This window comes from Ambystoma mexicanum, chromosome 6q, assembly GCF_040938575.1.
Source record: "Ambystoma mexicanum isolate Mex_15411 chromosome 6q, UKY_AmexF1_1, whole genome shotgun sequence".
Lineage (NCBI taxonomy): Eukaryota > Metazoa > Chordata > Amphibia > Caudata > Ambystomatidae > Ambystoma > Ambystoma mexicanum.
In genome coordinates this window covers 282,549,291-282,570,514 of record NC_090937.1, presented here as the reverse complement: position 1 = coordinate 282,570,514, position 21,224 = coordinate 282,549,291, and the positions used below count along the sequence as shown (strand labels likewise).

General features: G+C 45.3%; 1 protein-coding gene across 2 annotated transcripts in view; it reads left to right on the top strand.

The window, feature by feature from the left end:
• Window positions 1-21,224, top strand: part of FOCAD (focadhesin) — a 2,926,805-nt gene that overhangs the window by 2,716,675 nt on the left and 188,906 nt on the right. For both annotated transcript variants that reach the window (XR_011282193.1, XM_069630760.1), the window contains exon 39: window positions 19,765-19,854. Coding sequence is in view for 1 of the 2 variants with exons in the window: in XM_069630760.1 (XP_069486861.1) it covers window positions 19,765-19,854 (90 nt within the window). In the remaining variant the exon portion in view is untranslated. The remainder of the gene's footprint in view (window positions 1-19,764; window positions 19,855-21,224) is intronic.

The following is a 21,224-nucleotide window of genomic DNA, read 5'->3' as shown; positions in this document are numbered from 1 at the left end:
CGACAGTCATTGCCCACAAAGCCACCTTCGACGAAGCATACAACGATGCCGTCGACGACACCGTCAATTCCTTTGTCCACTGAGAAAACAAAACCCAAACCAACTGCCACAGGCGCCACTGTTACACCATCGAATGATAAAACCGTGCCTCCTATACTAGAGACTCATGAACCAATAGGAGCACAACTATGTCCTTTAAGAGAGATGGCAGAGCTCCCAGACATCATTCTTCAGGAGGAGTTTTCAGACACATATTTAGTTGGTGAGCAACCCTTTCTCACCCCCAAGGAACACAGTCCTCCCTGTCAACCAAATACAGAGGAACCCGCCAATCCTTACGATCCAGCTCTCATGGAGTTGATGCAAAGGATCATTGAAGAATTTAACAGACGTCAAATGGAAAAGAATAAGTCATCCTCACCGAAAGAGGTAACACCTCCACAGAGGAGCATCTCGCCTCAACATAGCACACCTAGAGGGTCTCCTTCCAGGAGCAGGCCACGTAAAAGGGCACGTTCACCTGAGCCTCCTCGCAGGTCCAGGATCAGGACGCTCAGTGCTTCACCGATAAGGGTCCCATCTCCAAGATCATCGCCTAGCCCAAGATCACCTGTTCGAGATCCTACGATTGTACCTTCAACCGCATCTGTCTCAGACTGGCAAGAGGATCCTTTCAGAGATTTTTCAGACCCTGAGGAAGGGGAGATTACACATGAGCCTGACACGCACAGCGAATGGGACGGTTACATAGTTGAAAAACCTAGAAGGAAAGACTCTCCAGGAGATTCTTCACCACCGGACGATTTGGTGTCTTTTCATACCATTATCAGCAAAGCTGCAGGCTTATTCAAGTTACAAGTCACATCTGAAGAGAAAAAGTGAGTGCTTTATGAGCACAGGGACAAACGTAGAAGGACAGTCACTACCATCCCTCTTCTTGATACCATATGGGATTCTGGATCTAAGATATTGACTACATTGTTATCTACTCCTGCTCTGGTTTGAAGTACTGAAAAGAAATGCAAAGCCCCTGACACAGCGCCACTTTGTCTAAGGGGACATACAAGCCAGATTCTGTCATCACGGTGGCAGCCAGAAAAAAGTTGGCCAATCCTTCATCGCCCTTATCAGCACCTCCCGACAAGGAAGGCCATAGGTTAGAGGCCATGGGCAGGAAGGTATCCTCGTCAGCCTCTCACCATCAGAGCGGGTAATGCACTAGCCATGACAGCGCGTTTTGACAGCGAGCTATGGCTATGTATATCTAAACTAACCAAACATTTACCAGCAGATCTCCAGGAAGAAGCCAGAACAATCATAGCAGATGGGGAAGCTACCTCAGATCATATGATTGACGCAGCAGTGGACGTGGCGGAATCAGAATTCAGGCAAATGGCTCACAGTACTGTACTGAGGAGACAAGCCTGGATGAAAGCTACAAACTTCAGACAGATCGGAGGTCCAATTACAAATATTAGACATGCCCTTCGATGGGCAAGACTTATTTGGTAAGATCGATGACCACCTAAAAGGAATAAAGACAGACACGGACACAGCTCGAGCCATCAGTTCCCTCAAAGACGAGGACAAAGACACTAGATCTTTTTGTCCTTTTGGAGGCTCATCCTCCAAATTCAGAGGCTTTAATCGTCCCTCCTATGGCCAAAAAACCCAGGGAAACACCTTCCAGGACAACAGATACCACCAATCCTCTAGCAGGTACTCCCAGAGGGGAAGGCGTGACTCTACACAGGGCAAGACCCAGAGCAAGCAAAATTGACAGATCATGTCTTTCCCATCACCGTCACACCCCGGTGGGGGGGGAAAGAGTAAGCCGATTTCTCCAACATTGGAAGTCAATAACCTCAGACAAGTGGGTGTTACAGGTGATCAGCAAGGGTCACACCATAAAAATTCTGGATCAACCTCCATCCTTTGCTCCCACCCCTCACAGGGTACATCTTTTAAGACATGTCATGTCCGAAATCCACAAACTGCTTCAAAAAGCAGCTATCGAACCATTCCAAAACCAACAGAAGGGAAGAGGCTTCTACTCCAGTTTCTTTCTAATCAAAAAGAAAAACGGTCAGTGGAGACCTATACTGGATCTAACAGCGCTCAACAAGTTCATCAAGCGCATCAAATTCAAGATGATATCCCTGCAAAGAGTCTTACCTTGGTTAAACCGGCATGACTTCCTGGCCACTCAAGATCTGGAAGACGCCTACTTCCACATTCCCATTCATCCTGCCCTCAGGTTCGCAATAGGGGATTTACACTTCCAATTCCGTGTTCTCCCTTTTGGCCTAAAGTCAGCACCAAGAGTTTTTACCAAGTGTCTTGCACCGGTAGCGGCAGAACTCAGAAGGACAGGAACAGAAGTCTTCCCATATTTGGACGACTGCTTGATAAGGGCAAGCTCATACAAACTAACACGCTTGACAGTTTCGGGAACAATAAACCTCTTTTAAAAGGGTTAGGTTTTTCAATAAGAGAAACAAAATCCTGCCCAATGCCCAGCAAGACAGATCTCTTCCTGGGTGCGGATTTAGACACCAGCATTCCCAGGGTAAGACCATCGGCAGACAGAGTAGCAGCTATTCTCCACTTGACCTCATGGTTCCTTGACTGAGTGGCAACCATGGTACGCTCTTTCAAATCTCTCCTGGGCATGATGTCCTCATATATATTTCTCATACCAAATTGCAGACTTCGCATGAGACCAATCCAGGAGGCCCTGGACCACCAATGGAAACAAGCACTCGGTTCATGGGAGGATACCGTCCAACTACCGGAGACGTTACACAAGACACTTCGATGGTGGAATACACCTCAAAACCTGTTACAGGGAATACCTTTTCAGGCACCAACATCAACCCTTCTCCTCAGGACAGATGCATCTCTGTCGGGCTGGGGGGCTCACCTAGAGGACCTCCAAACCAAGGGCACGTGGTCCGCTCAGGAATCGCAACTGCACATCAATGTCCTACAGCTCAGGGCAATACGGTGGGCACTGAAAGCCTTCCTCACGGTATTAGCCGGGCAGGTGGTGACCATCCAGACAGACAATACGACCTCCATGCATTACATGAACAAACAAGGAGGCACCAAGTCGGAGATCTTTTCACAAGAAGCTCAACGGCTATGGGCATGGGCATTGCACCACAGAATCCAAATCAAAGCGGAACATCTTCCAGGAGTGGACAACGTTCAAGCGGACAAACTAAGCAGAGAGTTCACGACATCTCAGGAGTGGGAGCTAGATGAGAAAGAAATCCAACAAATATTTTCGGAATGGGGTCATCCACAGATCGACCTCTTCGCCACAAAAGCCAACAAGAAATGCCACAAATTTGCCTCCAGGTACCCAAAGCATCGGTCAATAGGAGATACATTCTCGGTGGATTGGACAGGGAAATTCCTTTATGCTTTTCCCCCCATCCCTCTCATAGTGAGAGTGCTACGCAGACTGAAGGAACAGAATTGTTCAATGATCCTGATCATGCCGGATTTGGCCCAGCAGATCTGGTACTCAACCCTACAACCCCTCTCCCATTGGCCCCCGATTCATCTCAAAGCTCACCAGGAGCTTTTGACACAACATAACCGCAAGGTACTCCACCATGACCCAGGAAGCCCATCTCTCAAGGCCTGGTTCCTGAGCAGCGATAACTAATGAATCTGGATCTCCCTGCAGATTGCTGGGATATTATCAAGGCATCTAGGGCTCCTTCTACTCGGATCACCTATATACAGAAATGGACTTGTTTCTCCAAGTGGTGTGAAACATCATCAGTGAACCCACTCACAGCATTGGTCGAACAAGTGCTACCTTACTTACAGTACTTGGCCAAAACAGGATTATTTATATCCTCTATCAAGTTTCATCTATCGGCCATAGCGGCATATACTATGAATCCAGATAAACAGTCATTGCTCACTCGGCCAGCTATTAAGATCTTCCTGAAATTGCTGATGCGTACTTACCCACCTACGCCAACATCGGTCCCATCATGGAGCCTAAACACGGTACTGACAGCTCTATTAGAATCACCTTACAAGCCTATTCATAGATGTGACATAAAATTCATATACTGGAAAACCGCTTTCTTGATGGCCATCACATCTGCCAGGAGGATCAGTGAGTTACAAGCTTTATCATCAGAACCTCCTTTTACCTTGTTCCATAAAGACTGCGTCATTCTGAGAACTCATCTGAAATTCCTTCCCAAGGTTTTGTCGGAGATGACTCTCACGGAGCGCGATTGTCCTCCCAACTTTCTTCCAGAATCACACCTCTGATGCAGAAACAACTTTGCATTCACTAGATGTGGCGAGGGTTCTAAAGTTTTACTTACAGAGAACGAAGGAGTTCCGCTCCTCCGATTGTTCATTGCTTTCTCTGGCCGCACTAAAGGTCAATATATTTCAAAACAAAGTTTGGCACGTTGGGTTTCTCAATGTAACACCCACTGTCACGAGTCTAAAGGCGACCCCCTCGCCGGCCTCCTTCGGCGCACTCCATCAGAGGGAGAGCAGCTTCAGTGGCGTTTCACGCAGGGGTACCATTGAAGGACATTTTGCAGAGCCGCTACTTGGAGCACGTTCGCCAAGAATTGCTGCCTGACAGAAGATGCCAAGAAAGAATCTGCAGTTGGCCAGGCAGTGCTCCGCCACCTCTTTGCATAAGGTAGGATCAGCCTTCCCCCCTCCTTTCCCTGGGTATGTAACCTTGGTGTTGCTGTATGGCAAAGGCTCACAGAGGTTTTCTGCATATCTATGTATATATGATGTGGACATGTTTTAACTGCTTGGTATTCTATTCAAGCATCTGAATCTATGAAAGATCCAATGCTGGAGAAGTCTTAGTTACTTACCTGTAACTGTATTTCTCCAGCATTGGTATCTTTCATAGATTCACTTGCACCCACCTGCCTCCCCAAGAGGCTGCTCCTACGCTCAGCATCCATCATACTGTAGTCTCTACGGTTCAAAATCTGAAGATGGCTGACTGGGGCGGAGCTTAATCCCTGCCACCTCATTGGTTAGGGCCATAAAGGACCAAAGTGAGGTGGAGGGACTACACAAGTGAATGACTCGTAGACCTTAATGGGCAATCTACAGTCATATTTCTATGGAAATAATGTATATATTTAAAATAATAATAATTTAAATCACTGAGGATTCCGGTCTGACGACAGGGAATATTCAAGCATGTGAATCTATGAAAGATACCAATGCTGGAGAAATACAGTTACAGGTAAGTAACTAAGACTTTTTGCATATATCTTGGAAGGTATCCCAGCTTCTTGTCATTGGAGGAAAGAGAAGCTTCTACGGAGGAGGTCCGCATTTGATCGGTTGTCCCAATCCAATCTGCTGTTAGCAAGGCCTTCTTTGTCTTCATGGGGTTTAAAAGTAATGTGTCTTCCTCGCTGCCACAACTAGTGAGGATCCCCTGTGCCAACCTCCTTGGATCTCGCAGCACCAATGAGTGAACCAATTTAAGATGAACCAGGAGGTCCTCATATAGTGAATTCCCCAGGGGATTGATTATTAGTATATAGAGTGAGAACAATTTCCAGTCCATTTGGGACTTAAGTGATCTTAGACCCAGCTCAAATCTCAAGCTTACTATCGGTAAGCTGTTTGGCAGACTCAGAGCTTTCTTCCAGATCTTGCCCTCAATTTTCTGCCAATCGAGGGTCCAAGCCAGAGGTTTGGCCTATAATCCATACAAAGGTACTGGGATGATCTTTGCCATATAAAACCTTACCGCTGGCAGGAGGGAACATTTACCGTATTGCACAACAATCCTTTGCAATTGTGACATCTGCTCGGTGCCCTTTGATGTAAGCTCTGACAGGGTTTGACCTGATCTGGGAGTAGCATATAAAGGGTATCCCAGGTAGACGATCTCCTCTACCACTGGGATAAGGTGTCCTCCCACCATCCATGGCAACCTTCCTCCCCCAATCCCCTTGTCTCCAAAAATAACAACTCTTGACTTTTCTGGATTAACCGTCAGGTTGTTTTCCTTCATGTATGAATCCAGAGCGTTCAATAGCCTTTGGAGACCCACTGTTGTCTTGTCCAAGAGGATGATAACGTCCACATTCATAAGCCATTTAATTGCGTTAGAACTGATTTTAGCACTTCCCAATACTGTGGAATCTACCTCCCGACCTAAGTCAGCAAGATAGAAATTAAAAAGGAAGGGGGTAAACATGCAGCCCTGTCGCATCTCTCTGCCCACAGTGATATATTAGAAACATAACCTTCAGAATTCAGTCTAATTCTCACTCTGTTGCTTAATGAGCATTTTTGGGGCTCCCCTGTTGTCCAGCTTTGACCATAGTCTATCTCTAACAATCAGCTCGAAAGCGCTTGATAAATCAATATGAGCGCCATATAGCCTTGATGCTTTCTTTCCGTCATTATTATTACAGAGGGTAGCCAGAACTATACCATTAAGGGATGTGGAGTGTCCGTTCCGAAACCCGGTCTTCTGTTTCGGTAGAATCTTATTGGATTTGGCCCATCTCACCAGCTCTCTTAAGAATAGGCTGGCAAACAACTTGCTTTCAACGTCCAACAACGTAATGGGCATGTAATTTGATGGATTCTTGCAAGCCCCCTTCTTGAAAATAGGAATAACAATAGCAGACTTCCAAGATAGGGGGATGGCTCTTTTTTCTATTATTCCCTGGAAGGAGAATTCGGGCCCACATTTTTGCATTCCCTTTCAAAACTTGATAGGTTAGGCCGCTGGGGCCTGCAGCTCTCGAGGATGAGGACTTGTTAATCAACTCGAGGATATCTTCCTTAATTTCCAGAGACCATGGTACATTGGAGATACAAAAGGCAGACTCCCCTTGAGGCTTACAATATTTTTCAGTGAAATAAGTAACCCAAACAAGCTCAGGGACGCAGTTTGACTGGATGGTATTTTGATAGTTATCCAGAGTATGTATTAGTTCCCAGAAGTTACGGGAAGTGTTATTGCCCAAATCTCTGTTCATGGACTCTCCATCTTTCTGTAAGCGACTCATTTGGTGTTGTTCGGACCAATTTATGTCGTTTTTTTAATGGTCTTTAGTTTTACCGAGAAATGGGCCCTATCAGTGGTTACCCTCCTCGTGCATTCACAAGGCTATTCATCTCGCGATTCTTAGACAATGTGATCTCGTTGAATGTATGTTTATGGGATGTAATTCTACGAGATAACATGGTCTGAGGTCGTTCAACTCCCCATAACAAATCATGAAAAGTGTAGGGTTTACAGTTCTCTTCTAGATAACTAGCTCTGGGATCTTTGTAGACCTGATCGAGGCTTCATTTAACCGGACACCATCTCTCCTATTACCAATCGATTTTTTTTTTTTTTTTTTTTAGTATTGACTACTACAGTGTCCTGCCATAATTCATTTTTTTTTGTTGAAATTCCAAGCGAATAACGCTTCTAGATGCTTATGGTCGCTTGTTCCACCCTCCCTTACTGAAAATTGATCACATTTCTCGAATAGACTGGCCAATAGAAAGATATAGTCCAGGGTAGATTCAATTTGCCCACTACAACATGTACTTGCAGGGGGGATATCCTCCTTAATGGACACATTTGCGATCTTCAGGTCCCTTTCCGTGAAGGACAGCCACCTTCTACCATTGGTGGTTACCGCTTTGGTTTTTGGTGTTGGTCCACCTGAACGGCTTGAGACTTTCAGAGTTCAGGTCTCCTGCAACCAAAATATAAGCCTCTGGATGGAACAGTTTGATCTGGGTCAGGATACATGCCAAAGATTCCAAGAAATCTGAGAGCTTTACGCACACGAGTTTCCAGTACAGATTTAGAGCTACTAGTTGCTTAATCCCTTGAACAGCCAGTTTTACCGCTAAGATCCCCTCTTGCTTGCAGGGGATCAAGGTCCCTTCTTTAAAGAACATAGACTTGCATGCCGTCAGTAGTCCGCCCTTAGGTCTTCCCATCCCTATGGTAGTGCTGGCTTGTTACCATTATAAATCCCTCAATTTTTGGGGGATTAACTAACCATGTCTCTTGGAAGAGAATCAAATCATTTTCACCAAAGACCTCTGATCTTGGTTTTACATTTCTAAACAAACTGGAGCCCCACGTGTTCCAACTCCGGATTCTTATTTTTCCCAACTAAAGTGGAATCTGACCCGCTCCGAGTTTCTGGCAGACCTGCGTTATGATCTCTGGCAGCACAGACCACAAAGCGAACTGACCGCCACTGTGAGCTTCCGGATCGTTGGTTTTCTTTGCCTTAGTCTGTTCCAATTTTCCCTTATCAGCATCGACTTCTAAATCACCTCCTTTGTTCCCCCTCCTCATGCGAAGGCAAGGATTTGTGGACGACCAGACCTTGTTGTAAGGAATCGGCCGTTGAGAAGACAGCTTTCACCCCCACTTTGGAAGTAAACCCTGCTTCCACTAAGTGAGCTGCATGAGGGACAGGGAACTGAACATAATCAATATCTTTGGATGAAAATAGGTACCTTTTTAAAAATGGACAGAATTGCCCCTCTATTTAAAAATCTGGGATTCAATTTAGGCTTTTGACATGTGAACCAAAGGCTTGGGACTGCAAAAGGTGCCAGTTCATTATGGGAAGAGACAGAATCTTTGATACCCGGGCAGACTGCATCAGCTCGATTGCTGACTTCTTCTCCGGATCTTGACCTGTCCTTCATCCAACTGTCTTTATCTTCGAGTGCAGAGATAGATTTCTGTAGTTTTCCTGATTCCAGTTGGGCCGTGCAAGATCTGCTGGAGATTCAGGATCATAGCCCCTTCTACAGGAATCTGCCTTTTCTTGTGCCCCATACAGAATATTGGTGCAATTTTCAAGTTAGCCCCAGCCTGGGACAAGATTTCCTTCTCTGGTTTTGCGTTTGGTAAAAGAAATCGGAGCTCATTTTATCGACTTCCTCAGTTGATGCCGTTCTGGTCACATGTAGGGGTTCAAAAACAAGGCCTTTTTTTGTCCTGGTGCCATAGATGCCATTGACTCCCGTCTAATGTCTTTGGTTGAATTTAACATGGTCAAGGGATTTAGTGTGCTGTTCGATGGTATGGGGGAAAGGTTGAAATCCTGTGAGAAATCTAATCCAGGGGCTGTGGGGCCGATAGATCTAGTTTCCCCCATGTTTTTCAGTCTTGAATGTGGATGCGCCTGCAGGCCAGTTAGGTCGCTCATGCTCCTATGTCTCCGCCTGGAAAAATACTGGTTAATTGTCCCCTTGATGTTCATAGCTGTCAAGGTGAAGTCTTTCCCACCTTTCAACGTGGAGTCCAGTATTTTCACCCCCTCACCTGCGCCCCCTCTGGACCGTGGGATTGCAGCCATATTGTGTACTTAGGCACATGCAAGAACATCATGTCCCGCTGGGACGCTTAGTTGTAGCTATGGGCTCAGCCTGTCTTCTGGCAACATAGATTTGGAGGCAAACGAACCCTCCCATTCTGTGGCCCTTGGGTTATCCACAAGTAAGCCGCTCCTTAGATTATATCTAGTTGTCATTTTCTTATAAGGGAAGTGTAGCAACGTCTGTGACCCCTATGTATGTGTGTGCCCTGAAATTGCACTTTTCTTAAGTGAGCCGTCTGATAACAGAAACGGGCAACAAAGTGTATGATGCGCTTATAGAATAAGCAGCTTTAATGAGTTGAAAGTGATGGGCTGCAAGAACTTATACTGAGAATAGCCATGCACTCGCTGCAAGTGGGATCAAAGGGGCGTTCCCCAGCAGTCTCCTGAAAGCAGCCGTGGACAATGAATATGACAGTATGCTTGCTGCGAGCGAGATCAAAGGGGCGTTCCCCAAAAGTCTCCCGCTCGGGTTGGTAAGCTTAGAGTCTGTGCCGCCTTGATATATTCAAAAGTGCTTCGAATCCAAGAAAGAAAAGGCAGCCATAGGCTATGAAGGTGATGGTGCACTTACTGCGAGCTGGATCAAAGGGGCAGTCCCCAACAGTTTCCCGCCCGTGCTTCAGTCACAAAAGAGTTGTCTCTGCTTACCAGTGTGTGATGAAACATGAGAGACCTCTTCTGCTCAACTTCCTCTGTGCCTCGGGTCAGTAGTGAAGTGAACGTCTTCTTCCTCCTCGCTTCGAGCCCGGCAAATCCACTGCTCCACGATGGGACGATTGCTGGAGTACTTGGCAGAAGGCTTTGAATTAGATGTGCCCAAAGTGTCTTGCTGCCGCAAGCGAGCCTGCAGAGTCCACAGAGCCCAAAGATCCAAGGCCTCTGCTGCCTGACTCTGCGGCCGCTCCGCAGCCTTTTTCAGCTTTTAAAGTAATCAAACAGCAAAAGAGGACTGGAATCCTCCCAAACATTTCAAAGTGCTCATTAGTCCAAAGTACAGCAAAACTGAGTCAGTACCCAAAGAGACTGCTGCCTGACTGCAGGATTATTAAGGGACATTATTATGGCCAAAACCTCTGAATCACTTAAAAGTATAAGAAGGGAACTTGGCCAAGTTGAAACCCAACTCAGGGAACACGAAAACAAGTATGGTAAGCTACATATGGAGGAGACCCTTACATGGATACAAGAGCTATTGGGTGAATTCCACAAATTAGCAGATAGGGAGGTCTTGCATATGGCTACCCTTGCCAGGGCTCGAAGATACAGGCAAGGGTACAAAGCCGGTAGGTCACTGGCGAATCTGTTAAAAGCCGAGAACTATCACAATTCTATTACTGGGTTTCAGGCCACAGATGGCACAGTCACAACTAATGACAAAGACATTAATGACACTTTCTCACAATTCTACTCTATATTCCATTCGGGATGAGGTCACTGAAGAAGAACTCTCCCGATACTTAATGGCATTGGGACTCCCTACGCTTTTGCCCAAAACCAAACTCACTTTAGATCAACTTATAACACAAGATGAGATTGTTTGTGCCATTCGGTCATTGTCGTCTGGGAGGGGTCTGGGTTCGGATGCCCTGGGGATTGAACTGTATAAGGACTTTTACCAGGAGCTAGCTCCTATCCTATTGGGGGTGTGGGAGGAATCCATGGAACAAGGTACACTCCCGCCGTCAATGCGTGAAGCCATTATCACAGTGTTACTTAAACCACACCGACCCCCTCATGATGTGGCCTCGTATAAGCCCTTGTCGTTGATTAATGCGGACTCTAAAGTATTCGCGAAAATCCTGGCTTCAAGGCTTCTCCCGAGTATGCCCCACTTGGTGCATCCGGATCAGTCAGGCTTTATCCCCACGCTATCGACTGTGTTGAATGTTCGTCGTCTATTCGGGGTGATGGCACAGGTGAGTCCTCGTGCGACAGCTGTAGTGGCCGCCCTTTATGATGAAAAAAGGCATTTGACTGTGTCATGGAGATATTTGTTCATGGTGCTGTGCTGTTTTGGGGTCGGCCCATACTTCCTGAGCTCTGCACGACTCCTGTATTCCAATCCAGGAGCAAAAGTCCTAACAAACCAGACACACACTGCACTATTCTCTCTCGGGAGGGACACCAGACAGCGCTGCCCCTTCTCTCTATTGTTGTTTGCCCTTACTATTGAGCCCATGGCCACATTGGTCAGGAGGGTACATGGACACAGGGGGTTTAGAATAACGGTCCTCCGCAGATAATATCGTTATACGCCGATTATACCCTCCTGTACGTCCGGGACCTTGAACACAACCTCGTACCCATAATGAACGACATTCATATTTTTTCTCGCTATTCAGGCTACTGAATAAATTATTCCAAATCGGAATTGTTACCCATTACACCTATTAACATACAGCCACCTAACATAAGGGGGTTTAAATGGGCACCAATACACTTCCAGTACTTGGGCATCATGGTGTCGGGCAACCGACAATCATTATACACAGCCAACTATGAGACCTACTTGCACCAATTATCTACTAAGCTACTGCTGTGGGAAAAACTCCCAATTTCACTCTATGGTCGGGTGGCTCTTCTGAAAATGGTGGTCCTCCCGAAACTGTTTTTTTTGGGTAATATCCCCTTATGGCCAGAACGTGCCTTCTTTACCAAGCTTAAATCACTAAACTCTGCATTTGTCTGGGGACGTGGACTGGCTTGAATAAATTGGCATAAGTTGTCTAAACCCACCATACAAGTGGTGGTCTCGGTGCACCCAATTTTGTACTTTACTATCTGGCGTCACAGGTCCAATTTGTAAGATACTGACATAACCCTGAAGACACAGCTACACATATACCATTAGAGGGATATGCAGCATCCCCCACGAACCTTAGCTCAGTTATATTTAGCGAAAGCATAGAGACTCCTGTGCATTTGACCCTGTAAGTAATACTGTCAACGTATGGTTGACCCTGTTTGGGAAAATTGGTGTAGAGGTGCCTTTTGACAGTGGAACTCCAGTATGGTGCTTTCCTGGTATCTCCCCCACATTCGACGACAACTTCAAAAATCTTGGGATCCAGCTAAGCAATTGAAGATGGGTGATTTGTTCCCCGAGGGTGTATTTGTCACTCAAAACGTCTTTGTGGCTATTATAGGGGGTGGTCAGTTGAAATTGCTGCAATATCACAATGCGAGCTGCCTTCCGAACGAGATGGCCATCATTCCCAATGGAACCACAGTCACACGAATGTATAAGAGCCATCATGACTAATGATGGTACAAAAAATAGAGTGTCCAGATTATACAGGCTAATACAGTCTCATATTCCCCCTCAGAATTCCATTAAAGAAGTGTGGGAGGGGTGCGTGGGAACCACAATTCGAGACGTTAAATTGCGCAAATACTGCCAATTAACTAAATCGATATCTTTGAATGCTGGGTTGCGGCTGATTCAGTTTAAGATCCTTAACCAATTTCATTACACCCTTGCCAGAATTACTAAATTCGTGCCAGACTGTACTGGCGAGTGTTCAAAGTGTGGGAGTCCGCATACAGACGATTTCCATATGTATTGGACATGCCCCCTCATTGCGACATTCTGGGGTAGGGTCTCTGAGGCCATAGAAGACATAGTACAAATTCCATTCTCACTCGCTCCACACAAGTGCCTCTTTGGGGACATTGGTAAGGCCTCTGAGACTACAAAAAGGCTGTTTAATGTTGCATGTGCTGTTGCGAAGCAATGTATATTAAAGTATTTAAGTCTAAGAATGCACCCAACTTAGAGGACTGGCTAAACGAGCTAACCTATGTTAATGAATGTGAAGAGCAATGTGTTCTCTCTGTACCCACAATATGCCGCCCAAAGGACATTTGGGCCCCGTTCAGATTGTACTTGTGTGAGATTAATTCTGATGTTGACAGTACTTGAACCCAAAATGGTATACATTTGGAAATGTTAATCATGTTGAATAATTACGAACGCCTTGCACACTGTATGTATATAACCTTGAATCATGCTGCTTGTGATATGATCATTTAATTAAAAAGTTTTTTTTAAAAAGTGATCAGTTTCGTCCTCTTCTTCGACCCCAAGGGGAAAGGGATCGTTGAGTGCCACCTCCAAAAATCTGTCCTCGGCACGATCCAGCATGGCTATCGGCACAGGAGCTGAGGGTGTGCAGCCTGCCGAAGCTTGGTCCGAGGTCATGAGTCAGGACGTTATTTCTACTGGCCAGCTGGCCGAGGGCTCAGCGCCTACCAGAGTGATCTCTGAGGTTGACGCTTACGCTTCAGGTGCAAGGCCCAAGCTTTATCCTCCCATGTCTGATGCCTGTCGTGGCTCGGGGCCTTCGCACCCTCCCGCTCAGGGCCTGGCACAAGGGTTAAAAATGGCAGAGAGAGACTTGGCGGAGCCTGCCAGTCTGGCGGCCATCTTCGATCCCACTCAGGGCCCGCCCGTGCTTTCGTCCATCGAATGGGCTTTGCAAGATGATCCTAGCCCCTTCCCTTTGGAAGCAGCAGCAGATTGTACGTTACAGGCATCTGGCGATTTCAGGGCTACATCTACCCATTGCAGCCTTACGGCTACATGCCTCAGGCGCCTCAGCGCTTTGACCAGAAGCGGAGGTGCAGCGCAGTGCCCCTAGGGAACCGGCAGCTTGCGAGGACCTCTTCTTCGAGTGCTTCCTCTTCCCTCATGCGCTCCCCTCAGATGAAGGGGCTCCTGAAGGATATAGTTAAGGAGGTCATCCTGCAGGTGGCGCATCCCCGGCCCCTCCTCTGGGTACTGTAAGGAAGGTATGGCATCAAACAGTGAAGACAGACACAAGAGATCACAGTTCAAGGGTGTTTATTGAACTTCAAATGGGTTGGTTAAATGCCTATCCAAATCCTAAATCCAAGGATGGGAGCAAGCTACGACCATCAAATAATAACGCAGTCCTAGGGGAGTCTCTCTCAAAATAAAAGGGCCTATACTGTTAAACCTATTGCCAATCCTTACTTCTAAATACAAATGGTGTGGGACAACAATGTAGGCAAAAAGAAAAGTGTTCAAGAAATGATATGTCGGGATAGTTGAGCAGTTGGCGTCCCATCCACATGTTTTCAGCCTGGGACAAGGCGGCACGCTTCAGCTTCACACACACTCTGGCTCATTGGCCATGAGGAAACAGTTCAAAGCATAGGTATCGTGCCTTCTGCCAAAGTCTCTCTCCCAATGACAATCTCTTATTGCAGATGGCCTGACATAACAAACAAACACCAAAGTTCCTTTCTTGTAAGGATTTTCACATTCACAGGTTCACAATTGGTCTCCTTCGTTCGGGCTCGGACCACAGACCCCCCTCGTTCGGGCTCAGACCCCTGTATATCAAAAATCGAAGACTTTCGATTGTGTGATGAGTTTTGCTTAAATCGTTGCAGGACCACTTTGATTAACTCCATTTGTTACTTTTTATCCTTTACTTTCGCTTTTGCCACTTCTTGACTGAATACCTCACGGATTGAGCACACTCACGGTGGCGGACCACTCTGTTGTGAATATTGTATCTTCTTTGCTACAGTTTAAACATCCATCAGCCATTAGACTTTCCTCGTGTCTTTCTTCACACGCGTTACCAATGTTTATCTTTGCGCTCTTTTTACAATTTTGCTGCTTGCAACCTTGACGTCAACACAGACACGTCTTGCATCAGTCTCCCCAACCCACTGGCTGTATTGATATTTCTTTGATTTTGGAGCCAAGGACGGTACCTCAGTCAGCACTGCAGGAGGGCCCCGGATTTCTCTGACACACAATACATGTTTCTTCAGTCTGGTTTCCTGGCCTTATGCTTTTTAATCCTGGCAGCATGGCTCAAATCGAGCAATGCCCCTTATTCTGCACTTGCTGGTCTTATATAGCCCAGTCTGCCCTGTTTTGGAGTTCTTCTCGGCTCCACTTGATCCTTCTTGTCACGTGCTCCCGTGGGCCAATCTCTGGTTAAGCTAGTCCCCTGGGGGTTTGAATTTTCTCTACAAATCTTTAAGAAAGCTTCTAGCACTGTCTCTTTTTTCTGTCTCCATTTGTGTGGTCACAACCATGTGCTCTGGCTGCTAGTTTTCTCCTCATGCATTGGTAAAGTTTGTTTCTAACTGGGTTTGTGAAGGTTTTCTGTGTCTTCCCTTCTTCCCTTCAGTCTATTTCCATTCTCAGACCATTTTCTGTTGTCCCACCATTCCTCTGGTGTCCGTTTGTGATTGGTATGATGGATTTCTCATCCCTTTTGGGCAGGGAAAATCACAGTACTTTGCATTTTTAGTCCCGATTCTCCTGGTTGTGGTCTAGGTTTTTTTGGTTGTACCCTGGTGCATTCTGGGAATTGTGGCTCTGAAAAAGGAGTGAGCGCAACCTGGGCAGGGCAGAGGCTAATGGGTATTGGGGGCAGGGAGAGTGGTGCCAATATCCCTGCATATATTTAAACAGACTTTGTCACATAGTCCAGTCACCATCTTGGATTCTATTCCTGAAAGTTCGGTCCAGAGAAATGGCTGTAGCAGCTGCTCTCACTCTTTGCCTGATAATAAATGGTGTCCCACTTCTGCAGTTAAATTTTGTTATTCCCTGAACCTAGAAGATTAGTAGGTACCTTGTGAACCCCCTCGGGTTTGATGAGTTTGAAAAAACATTTCTTCTGAAGTGTCTATTAAGTGTATGTTTCTTTTGTTTTTTCACTGTGGGAAAGGTGGGGGTTGGAGCTGCTCTATTCTGCTACTGTAGTTGTGGGGAAGACATGAATTTTCATTTATTCATTTCTTCAGGTCTTCCTTTGGTATGAGGAGGAAGCAGAGCTTGCATTGGGAAAGTGGTCGTCATACCAGAGAGCAGTGTGCTCCTCTTCAACCCTTGAGGCATTAAACAGATAGGGGTTCTGGTTAGACATATTTGTCCTATCCAGGAGGTCGGAAGCACAGCTGTGCAGTGATCAGGCCTTCCACATAGCCTTCCCGCCCCATAATTCCAAACTGCATTTCTGGGATCAGCTCTTGCTTTTCCCCATGCGTGAAAGGAGTATTATGGCAACAATGTCTTTGTCACAGGGTCTAACAGAGGGATTGGAGAAAGACCCCTGGTTAGGATTGGAAACTGCAGCTCTGATGTGAAGGAGCAGGCAAATCTAATACAGTATTAAACAGAACAAGAAGGGAAAACGGGCAGGGCAAATAGTAACAAGGAAACAAGAGTAAAAGGAAGACCGAGATGGTGAACAAGAAGGGATGGGAACTGTTCACTAGACAACTCGTTTGTAGTCCAACTAGAGTTGAACACAGGATGAACTTGGGATACCCACAGAAACAAACAGAATCTCACTGCTTCTGTGTGGGCTTTTGTACAGGTTCTCAATCTACATGCCTGTAGAAGAGGGGCAGCAAGAATGGCATCTGTGTCTTGATCCTAATGCAAAAACCAGGAATATACTTACAAGAGACAAGCCTATATTTGCGCCTGGAAACACTTGTGTATAGGCGCGTTACAAATGCCATATCATTTCATATATCATATATGGGTCCTACCGGAACATACAGTGAATGCCTTCTGTGGAAACCGCAATCAACACATTTGCTATCTTGAGGAATCCACTTAACATTATTAAGCTGTTTACCATTTGTTAAAATGGTAACTATTGATGTTCTAATATTAGGAGATACACTATGGACTACAGGTAAGACAACACAAGTCAAAGGAAGAGGCAGTGATTGCCTCCAAGTGAGTACGAGCTGATTTCTATACAAATAAATGCACTGGGGCACAAGCAGGGAAACTATTTCATAAAAGAGACCTTTCATCCAGTAAATTGTACAATTTAAACATAAACCTATTCAGTGATATTTCTAAAGACGTTTGCTGTTTGCACTTTAGGCAAGTCTAGAAAGCTTCTGTACATCTCTAATTGTTTATGAGCACATTTAGAAAACAAACCAATTGCTAAATAACTTCACACCCATACACCAAGTGCTTTTATGTCTCTTGTTTAAAACTTAGTATGCATGTTTTTGTATCCTTAGGAATTTTCCTTCAAGAGAGCAAAGCTGGTTAAAAGGAAAATGCATAGAAAATATATTTGGATGTAAGCTATTTGGAAATATACACAAATATTTGGGTAGCATACCACATTTATAATAAAGAACGGCATATTTGTTAAAAAGTGTATACTCTTTAATTCAGGTCTTTTTCTAGAATCAATCGTGATTTCTCAACTTTTTCTTGATTACTAATGGATACAGAGTAAATGCTCGTTGGTGCTGCTTATTGCTGCTAACATTCCATGTATACATTTGTTAAGACTTTCGCTGATTAGTCCTAACAGATTACACGCAGGTCCTGATTTAAATAATGTTTGATAGGATGTCGGATCGCACTATGAATTATTTGTTTTTTCAATTCTATCATTGCTTTTAAAGATGTCCAACCTAATTTGTGTCGAATGGATGCTGTTGGAAGCAAAGAGGAAAGATTTAATACCTTTTCCATATTTCACCATCACACCCTCAATTCAGTGCAGCTCTGTTCGTTTGGTGAGATGACAAACCTTGAATCCATAAATTTATGACGGACCAACCTTTGTCTTGTACAATTTAATTAATGACATAATTGAAAAGCGGACATATTTTAGTCATCTTCCTCATCTGGGCTTTTCACATACCATTTTTTTTTAGTTTGTCCAACAGCAAGGATTTCCTGTTCTTGCTATGACTGGGAAAACCAAGATAAACAAAATGCTGAATTATATAAAACTGACTGCCTTGAAGGCTCCACTTCAAATGTTTAAACTGCTCACTATTTGTTTAAATGGTATCTATTCATTTTCTAATATTAAGAGATTATTTTACTTACATACAACTCTAAAGCTGTTGAACTTCGATGTACCCCAATTTGTGTTGAGTTAAACGATATAATATTGAACAACAGCACAGGTAGCTGGGCTAGGATTCTATAGAGAAGCAGCACAAATAGCAACAGCTGAAGGCTGCAGGGACACAGCACAAAGGAAAGCAGCAGGGAGACTGTCGTAGGCAGAAGGCAAAGGATTGTGACCCTAAGGTAGGGAGAGAGAAAATAGAGCAAGGCAGCACATGAGAAGGACACAGCCTCTGCCAAGGCAGAGAACATTCAGAATTGTTTCCAGCAGCAAGGGGCTCGGAATTCAATGCACGAACAAGGACCTTTAGGGCATAAGCACTGCTAGGGAGGGAAACCCCGAGGTGCGGGGGAAGTTCTATGATTGGACTACACACAAACTGTTACAGGTGTCATTAATTCCAATCTCTGGCATGGATGAGAGAGGAGCTTGTGCTGACCAACTCCAGGAGTTTCTGTATAGACACGAAAGCAGCATTTGAACTCTGCTTTCCTTCTTCTATTCACTAGGTAAACTGTGTGGATGCAATTCAAAATCAAACAGTTTCCGGATTAGTTTTCTGGGATTTCCAGATAACTTCCAGGCATATTATGGGAATGGTAGCCCAGTTTCCTGGAAACACAGGTGTGCACTAAGAGAGGTTGTATTGTGATGCAGGGTAATATCTGGTGATTGATGCCAACACCTAGCTGGCCTTCAGATAGCGCCATCGAGCCGCAGAGTCATTACGGGTTTTCCGTTTTGGGTGTTATGAGATGTTTGTGGTGACATAAACTAAGGAAAAATGTCTCAGCGTCCCTCTTGATTCTCGAATCCCAGCTAGGGCTTCCCTCAGCCTTCCTCCATCCAAATCTGCAGTTGGATATTCCAGATCCATTCCCAGGTTTCCTTCTTTAATTGCCAGGGATTACGGGAGATGTTTTCACATTTGGGTTTTCCTAAATGCCCGGCGTATCTTGCCTTGCGTTCCTTACTGTCTGGGCCTGTAGTTTGTCAGCAGACAGAACCTGGGCAGGGAGATTAGGGATGGAGGGAGCATTTTATTTTGTGGTTTGCTTCCCTGTTGCCCAGAGGGTTTGGTGCTTTTGTTCTTCCCCAATGCGTGCATCGTTCCTCCATATGTAAATAAACCTGTTGGGAACTCCACATTCCAGTATCCGTGTGTTCTGTTCTTCACTCTTAATGTGGTGGTCTGTTCTTCCCTCTTAATTGCACAATCAAGACTGTTCAACAGTTTCTTTGGCCTCTAGAGAAAGGAAAATTAAGGGCAACATATATGATGTACTCTGTTGGAGATGGGTTGGATTTGCTCTAGCGTTGCTACAGTTGATGCAAAAAAATGTTTTACCTAGGGAGGGACCAACAAGGGCCTGCAGCAGTAAGGACTGGATGAGCCTATGCGTTCTCATCCACTTTTGCATTTATTTTTTTTACTTTTAATTTGACATAAATACATGCTTTATCTTTTTTTTATTTAGATCAATGAAGCGGAGCTCTATGTCAAAGTTGCGCAGTGCATCTCAGAATTGGCTGATACTGAAATTGATAGGATATCCAACATCACAAAGGTATGAAGTTTATTATTATTTAACAGTCTTCATTCTAGTATCCTGCACTTTGCCTGTCTGTTCATGTCTTCCAAATTGTGAATCACCTTTGCACAGTGCCTAAGACTTGCCTGGCTTAAGAGCACCACATTGTTAACGTTACCAGTGTATATGCAGCACCACATCCTGTACATGCGGTCATGTATGGATTAGAATAAAAGGAGAGTTTACTAAATTAGTTCTTAGATTGGGATTTTAGTTTTTAGTTTTGTAATTGTACAGTAAAATCCATACAATGTGAGAAACAGAGATATGTTTCTAATGGATTCCTTCCTCCCACAGATTTCTCATTTATGATGATCTATTTGCAGCGTTGCTGTTCTGAGACTTCTCTGCCGTTGGCTCCTCTAGGCACCCGCACCGGATACAATGTCAGGGCCACTATATATTGAGGTGCCACACCCTATGACCTCAGTTCTTTTTTTGCACACACTCTGTTAACTTTAAAAACACTGCTGCTATGAGTTTTGCATCATGCCGAATCCCACATATGCCTCAGGTTTCAAGCACTGTGCGGACTGCGGACAACAAGCAGCAGTCTCTGACCTCCAGAGGATATGTCTCTACTGTTTGCTGGAAAACATGACTCCCAGGCCTGTGGTTCTTGTCAGTTTATGAACCCAATGGCCGGGAAAATGTTGAAAAGCGTTTCACCCTTTCCCACAAAGAAAAAGGCAATTATAGGGCTTGGTGAAGATCCGGGGGTGTGGAATGGAACTGACAAGACCAATCCCCAACCTGAAAAGAGATGAAGAAACACCACCATTAGAGATCCAGCTAAATCCACAGTTCCTCTCAGCACCACGCCAAGAACTTGTTGGAGGAGGCACCTCCACAGTTGGCGTTTCCCACTCAATCCTCCACTCCGTAGGCATGTAAGATGTTTTGGCTGTAGATGCTTGACAGGTTCTCTAAGACACCCGGTGCTGGCAGCTCCTTCATGGCCCCATCGCCCTTGGACAAGTCAGCAGAGGATTTCTGTGGAGAGGGAGAGAAGCTATTGGAGCTGGCTTTTTAACCTGCAGGAGAACATTGATCTGGATACGTTCCCGGAGTTCGCCATCTTGCTGGTGCCGACTCCGGGAAGCCAGAGGCTTCATACCAACGACTGATGTCTAAGATGGTGGAGACACTGGGGTTGTCAGCCCCTTCCAGACTGAAAGTTCAATTCAAATTTACAGACATTCTGGATGAGGGTCCCCAAAGAGAGACCTTGCTGCATTTTAGCCTGGCAGTTGAGCCCCAGTGTTAGATGTTTGGGATAAGCCTACATCTGTCCCTGCAGTTGACAAAGATCTGGAAAAGAAGCACTGTCTGGTGCCATCTGACCC